This window comes from Oculina patagonica, chromosome 9, assembly GCF_052425735.1.
Source record: "Oculina patagonica isolate OP01 chromosome 9, crgOcupat, whole genome shotgun sequence".
Lineage (NCBI taxonomy): Eukaryota > Metazoa > Cnidaria > Anthozoa > Scleractinia > Oculinidae > Oculina > Oculina patagonica.
Genome location: NC_135766.1, coordinates 25,518,590 through 25,525,927, shown reverse-complemented (window position 1 = coordinate 25,525,927; position 7,338 = coordinate 25,518,590). Strand labels below are relative to the sequence as shown.

At 37.3% G+C, this 7,338-nt stretch overlaps 1 protein-coding gene and 1 non-coding gene across 2 annotated transcripts; one reads left to right on the top strand and one right to left on the bottom strand.

The window, feature by feature from the left end:
- Positions 1-105: 105 nt before the first annotated feature.
- Positions 106-2,998, top strand: LOC144665163 (marginal zone B- and B1-cell-specific protein-like). The gene is made up of 4 exons (XM_078526336.1): positions 106-450; positions 784-899; positions 1,661-1,765; positions 2,215-2,998. The coding sequence occupies exons 1-4, from the start codon at positions 265-267 to the stop codon at positions 2,357-2,359; spliced, it is 552 nt and encodes a 183-aa protein (XP_078382462.1). The 5' UTR covers positions 106-264; the 3' UTR covers positions 2,360-2,998.
- Positions 2,999-4,902: 1,904 nt separating this feature from the next.
- Positions 4,903-4,975, bottom strand: Trnar-acg (transfer RNA arginine (anticodon ACG)). Its single transcript has one exon. It is a non-coding gene; the product is annotated as a tRNA-Arg (tRNA).
- Positions 4,976-7,338: the final 2,363 nt, after the last annotated feature.

Here is a 7,338-nt window from a genome sequence, read left to right as displayed (position 1 = left end):
TTTATTCGTACGCATGCGCGCGACGTGGCAAAAGTTGCTTGGTAACCGAGCAGGAAGCTGCGGCGTTCAATAGGTACAGCGGCTTCCCGCCAAAGAATAACTTGCTCCACTTTTCTCGTGGCAAAACACGATTTGTTGTCTTCCTCATTTTACATTGCAAACAATTTACTTATTCATGATTTGATAGTTTTAGACACTTTTGATAACAGTTCACTTCTGTACAAGCGTCGTTGTTCGTTTTGTAAAGAAAAGTTCGCAAACAAGATGGCTTTTCGCATTGTTTTGCTGTGTACAATTGTAGCTTTTCTGAGCTCAAGAGCGCTCGGTTTTCAGGATGGGGAACCGATGCGATTTGAGACGCCGAAAATGAATGAAGAAGAACAACATTCACCACACACTCCTAAGTCCTTTGAGATGACGTGTGATGCTTGCACTGCGATTGCTTACCAGGTAACTGAGTTGTTCACAAGTTTTAAATTTCGTCACTGACTTGTGAAATGTTTGCACTTATCTGCCAGTTTTTATGGCTTGTTTAGCCAGGTTTAGCACAAATACGGTGATCAATTGGAGGTCATTAAAGGCAGTTGAACCAATAAATTATACCCGTTAATTTCCAGATGATGAATAGCTAACCTGGTAAAAGAGGTGATATTCGTTGAATAACGGGTCACTGCTTTTATTGATTTGCAAAATATTGGATACGTTTGATTATTGTTGAGCCGAGTTTGTTCATACAAGTGTACGCATTCAGTGTTTGATGAGTGTTCTGATCTGACCTTATAGATGAGCGAAGCTTTGCGTAAAGCTGAGGATAAAAGGCCATCACTGAAAGGAAAGCCCTTGCCAGAGTCAGATATTCTTGATGTGTTTGAGACTGTTTGTGACAAAGCTTGGGATGAGTGAGTTATTTTTAAAATAGTTTAGTTTAATTCTAGCCCAGGGGGGGTACTCCGGCTTGTAAATGACGGGGATGATCGAATGGAGGCAAAATTCAGGACCCAAAAAAATCCCTAAGTCTTCCGACATTACCCAAAAAAATACCTGAACCAAAAATAACCCCCAAAAAAATCCCTTGTCAAATTACCCCTAAATTGTCATGAGGTGCAATAAAATAACACAAAGAACGCTCGTTTTGTTTATTCATCATACCATAAATAGGCCAAGGCCGCGCCAAGGCACATTAGTTCGTTTTTAATACCCAAAAAAAAATCCCCTATCTAAATCAAGATACCCAAAAAAATACCTGCCAAATTTTCCAACCCAAAAAAATCCCAGAATCGAAAATTTCAAACCCAAAAAAATCCTTCGATCATCCCCGTCATTAACAAGTCGGAGTACCCCCCCCTGGGAATTCTAGTAACGTACAAAATAGTACATTAATTTTGTTACTAACATGGCTTCATACAACTGTAATAGTAACAGTATCATCATTATTATCATTGTCATTATCATCATCATTGTCTTTTTCTTTGTCGTCATTATAATCATCATTATTATTAAAATTATACCTAATTTTATGCTTAGTAAGACTCAGGTAACTGTTAGGGTTTACGTACTTGTCCCTTGTCCATTGAATGTTACTTGGTTCTTTAGCTTCCCATAAAGACATTAAAACTTGCATGATGTATGTATGTATGTAACACTTTTTGTCTTTTGACAGCTATGGCTTAAAAACAGTTCATGGAGTGAATCGCTTATCTGGCCCAGGAGTGGAAGCTAAGGATTTTCCTGGTATGATGCAAGGAGGTGGAAAATGGCCAGGAAGGTGGGTCCAGTTACTTCTTAGAGCTTTCTGTCCCTGTATTTGAATTGCATATACCATTATTTCTTTTTAAAACCTTTTGAAGTGGTGGGGGCAAAAACCATTTATCAATTAGGACACATTATACATGATGTAAAATAAATGAAGTGGAATTTTTACTGTTTTTAATTAGTGCTGTGTTGTAACACATTTTCACAAAAAAGTAACACAAAATATAAATAAGTTATAAAAAGTATTTTTTCTGAAGTGAAGGACAAACTTTACAAGGGTTAAGTTATCTACTATGTCTTCTTGTTTGTAAAATGTCCTGATCTGCCATCTAAGAAAGGAGGGTGTTAAAAAAATGAACTACCACTAGTGCTCAGGGGCTAAAAGAGAGGGGTGGGAACCGTGGCAAAATTAATGTTAAAGTTGTATTGATCAAGCAAACTCTCTTTTATTTTGATTTGAAGACTTGCACAGAAGTGTGGTAATTTGGTTGGAGACATTGGGGAGGAAGAACTTTATACAGAGTACAGAAAATCAAAGGATCTCTTCAACTACTTGTGCAAGGAATATACCAAGGATTGTGTGAAAAAAGAAAAGCAAGAACTATGATGAAGGATGTTCAAAGATGTTTCTGTTCCACAAGTCTAGTTCTTAGAAATTTAATATTTAATATGTAGAGAGCTTATATTTCAGTCATTTAAAAAGAACTGCAAATTTTAAAGAGATCTTTTCTTATCTAATGGGCCGTTGATGGAGAGAACGTGACCAAACAAAGAAAAGTCAAACTTGCCTGGTTGAAGTCACTTTGTCTATGAAGGCCAAGTGCATAACTTTCTTTCCAAAATGGCGGATATTATGTCATGACCATTAGGTGAAAAGGACCATTAAATCTCTGTTTAGCAAACATTTCTGACCATTTAGTCACAGTTTAAATTGATAGTACAAGTACATTTCTTTCACTACACTTTTGTGGTTGTTTTGCCACCACATATTTTTACCAAGAATGATATCATTTACAGTAAAAGTTCTAGATTTTTCTTATTGAATCAAAAGACAGCAGTGAGTTAATTTAATTTATTCTTCAACTTTCACACATAATTTATATCACAAAATTGTTGTTTCACTGATCATTTTAAGAATTTCACATTTTTCACCTTGGGCAGATAAACCAATAATTTTATCTAACTGTCTTTGCAGTCTTTGCTTGCTTATAAAGTAAAGTAGAATAAAGGAAACTTTTGTGTTTTACCAGAATTTTCTTACATGATGTCGGAGTATACATTATTGTACCTTTCTTATTTTTGCTTGCATAGGTCCTGGGTGGGAGGGAGGGGTGGGTACTACCTTATATACGTACATAGGGATGGATGCAGCTGGGTTTTCATTAAGAATTGTAATAGCAGGAGAATAGTGTAAAGTAACTGGAAAATGATTTCTAAACGTTCCGCATCTTAATAAAAAATAGGTACCAGCTAGGCCTTTGAAATTTAGCTGGAGAATTCTACGTAGTAGCGGGAGAATTCTCCTATCTCCGATGCTTAATGAACACCCTGTGGATGGGGTCCCATTTTTTACCTTTAAGTCTGAGTTGGGGTCTTTGAATGGGGAAAAATAATCTGAAATTTATATCTTTCAGCCTTTCTCGAACAGGTCAATTTGACACGTGCAATAAAAAAATCACCCTCTTCACTTTTGGTCTGAGATGGATAGGGGTTTGTAGAACCCACCCAAACTTTTCCAATATCTCCACTTCAGAGCCTTGGTAGGTTATGTACCCTCCTTCCTGTAGCTCCATGATTCTGCCACAGTTCTTCAGCTGACCCTCTGTCTCAATGTCAGTTATTGTTTTGGTGTTCTTTACTCCATCTTTCCTCATATCAGCCATCAGGCTAATTTTTCTGCATCCCTATAATTCTTTTTACAAAGTAAGTGGGTATGGAAGAACACAGAGAAATTTTCCCTCTTGAAGGTTACAGTTAACACCCGCGTGTAAGAACCTACAATTTTCTAAGTTTGGCAAAATAGGTTCTTATATTTGGGGGTAGTTATTGGTAATTTAGGCTAAGTAGGTTCTTAATAAGGCTCTTAATTTCTAAGGAGGAGCCATAGTTTTTGATTGAACGAGAAGAAAAAAAATGGGTTTGGTCCTTCATTATGCAGCATTTATTCATATATAACTGTATTTAACTGTATTGCTTCAAGCCTCATGCAAGGTCCAAAGAAGACAATTACAGTCTATGTGAATCTGTCTTTTCTTTATTTGTAAATACAGTTTGGGATGTTCTGTTAAAAATGTTCATAAAAATTTTCTATAACCCACATATACATGTAAGAACCTGCTGAAATTTGCTTGGCTAAACAGGTTCTAATATTTTGGGGTATTAAAATGGCAAATTTCTGCCAGCAGGTTCTTAAACCACTAGGTCCTTACACGCGGGTGTTTACTGTATCTTTCCCTTTGGATACTTGAATATTAAAAGAAACCGGTTTTCTCATCATTGCAGGCTGCCATACATTCGTTTTAATGTTTAATATTTCAGAGGTTTCAAAACACCGACAATACTATAATCCCCTGGTTTAATATATTGGTGTTTGTAAGGAAAAAATCATATTTCGATCAGTCTTGGCTAAACACAGACGCAGCAATTGGCCAAAAATTAGAAGAATAAAAAACTAAGTCGTTTAGCGGTGTATCTGAACTGAGTTCGAGTGCTACACATGCCGTCCACTCCACTCCGGGTGTTCTTTATTCCACAAGTCCTTATTTTCGCAATCTCCTTTCACACGTCGAGAAAGGCTTTTCTCGAATAAAGCAATGTATTAATTAGTGTATATTATTAAGCTTTCGATATAATCCAAGCTTATATATCTTTTTTTCTTGTATTGCAATACCGTAAAGCACTGTTTTGGCAGAAGAGATCTCGCCAAGTTCGCCTCCTTGACTGGCTTTTAACTGCTTTTAATCCTTTTAATTCCACTCGAAAACAAAACATGGCGAAGAATAAGTTGAATTTTACAAAAATAATGTTCTAAGAGTTTCCCGTCTTCTTGTTTGTAAAGCAAAGCAACGAGAAAGAGGTTTCTGATTGACAAAAGGGATAAAGAAAAAAAAAAAAAAAAAGAAAGAAAGAAAAACGAATACAAAATAAAATCGACCCTGCCAGGACTCGAACCTGGAATCCCCTGATTCGTAGTCAGATGCCTTATCCATTGGGCCACAGGGCCGTCACGTGAGGGTTGGCAAAGTTTTTAATATATGAAGTAACGCAAAATAAACATTGAAACCAGTTTTAACATGAAAAATCAAACACGCATAAAAGGAATTGACAAACTGGCAACTAAATACTAATTCTTATTAAAAAGTTATTGAAAGGGGCGCAATTAAGTACAAAAGTAAAATTGTGAAGAGATCATAGCAACATTTTTCAGATTTTGGTTCAAACCGACAATATCATGTCATTTTTTTTTTTAAAAAAAAAGTAGCAGAAAAAATTAGAAGGATATCAAAGTGACAAATACAAGAAAATTGATCTAAAATTGCAAATTAGCCGAAATCAAACAAGAAACTACTACTTCACGCTTGACTTCCGGTAAGGTCATTTCGCGCGCGCTCGACGTTCGAGTTTACTTCACGCTTGACTTCCGGCAAGGTCATTCCGCGCGCGCTCGACGTTCCAGGTTTTTAATTTCCTGGCGTTATATTCAGTCAGCTCAGCAAAGTGCGGCAGAAATGCGGCGCATTAACCGGGATGAATGACTTTTTACTTATTTTTATTTTATTTTCCATAGTCCTCGCCCCTGAGTACGTACGTTTAATACTGCAGTTACTGCAGATTCTTCACCTCCACTCTCCGGGGAGGTGGGTGGGGGGGGGGGGGGGGATTTTGACTGGTAAACCATATAAGACCAGACTGACTGTAGTTGTTCAGTGAGAGCATTTGTGTGTTTATTTTGACTGGCTGTCTAGGCACGGGGTCCAATTGTTGAAAATTGTTTGAGGATTCTGTGTTGGGATGGTACCCTGCTGGAGTGACAGGTGTCACCTAGGCTCGTGACGTCCCAATCTCTTGCCAGGGGGGTGGCGGACAAGGGGCTTAGCTTGTAGAGCCCTGGAGTTTCTTGGGACATTTGTAATCCGGCCAGATATTGAGGACCGAAGGGGTGTCTGATATATAGAGGATATTACATGGTTGCACGGAGATATGAAATTTATCTTGGAGTGTTCAAATCTATATCTCACGAGTGAGCGCAGCGAACGAGTGAGATATCGATTTTGAACACGAGAAGATAAATTTTTATATCTCCAAGCAACCATGTAATATTCTGTTTATTATATAGACCAACTAATTACGATGTTTTTGGCGATTTTCCGAAGATTTCCGAAGATTTTCAAAATGTTGTCTGAAGGTCGTACGAATGTTTCCGAACATTTTCCGAAAATTTCCGAAGATTTCCGAAGCTAACTGAAGATTGCCGAGGAAGATCCAAAGATGTTTCGACTTAATAATAATAAACTTTGGCTCATTGAGCTATGAAACGTGGCAAACTGCGAGATGATAGGTCAAAAATGATATCCACACATGTGTGGATACCATTGATATCCACACATGTGTGGATACCATTTTTCTCGATTTGCTACCACTCGCTAAAGCACTGCATTCTATATAATAAAGTGAGTTGCGTACCGCACTTCCTCTGCAAGAAATAAATAATAAATAAATAAAACGTGCAGTTCAGCCTGGTTCACTCATGCGACGCAAATGCAAATGTAAGCGCAAAGGATGGCGACTGTTCACACGCATACCGCATATATCTATTTTAATTTTAGTAGTCCTACGTTTTATACATGAGCCTCTGGCTCGGACATTGAGGGAGACCTCGTCCCACGTATGGACATTAAAATTGCATTGTATTATTATTGTATTGTATTGTATTATACCGTGAAGCGCAAGAAACATATGATGACTAGGCGGACTGCAAGATGGTGGACTGCAGGCCAGTTTCACTTCCATGCACTTGTCTAAGCCGATTCGCAAGACAATGAATTTTTTACATTCCTTTGGCTTACCTTTGCCGTTGCTAGTTCACATTTTTTTCTTATGTTTGCGATAGTATTTACGTTTGCTTCGCAGTCACCGCTTGCATGTGAACCGCACTACTCTCAACTTTCAACTCTTTCGTCTCATGCCACACCACCAGTATTTTATGTAGTGAAAAAACGATCACGGATGTCATGTCAGTAGATGTGTTAATTTTAACAATGACCTTATTGAAGCATCAAGGTTTTTAGAGTGATCAGAGAATTGAAACACATGCACAGAGCGTTTCCATTAAAGACATTTAAGGTTTTTATTGAAAACGAAACTTTATTTAAGTTAAGTGTCAAAACTTTTTAGCATTAGCCCACTAACCGGGGACACTAATTAAGTAAGTAAAGACTTTATTTAACGGTAAAACTAAGACTAGCGTTAATATGCTAACAAACCAGTGACCCTCTAAACATAATATACCATAAAATGTAAAAAATATAATAGAATATAAAGATTGATATCGAAACTGTGCGGCTAAACTATGAGAACAAAGAATAA

Excerpts from the sequence above, each read along its gene's own strand:
- LOC144665163 (XM_078526336.1), top strand. The coding sequence starts at position 265 with ATGGCTTTTCGCATTGTTTTGCTGTGTACAATTGTAGCTTTTCTGAGC. Across the intron at positions 451-783 it reads GCACTGCGATTGCTTACCAG|ATGAGCGAAGCTTTGCGTAA; the intron begins GTAACTGAGTTG and ends CTGACCTTATAG. Across the intron at positions 1,766-2,214 it reads GGTGGAAAATGGCCAGGAAG|ACTTGCACAGAAGTGTGGTA; the intron begins GTGGGTCCAGTT and ends TTTGATTTGAAG.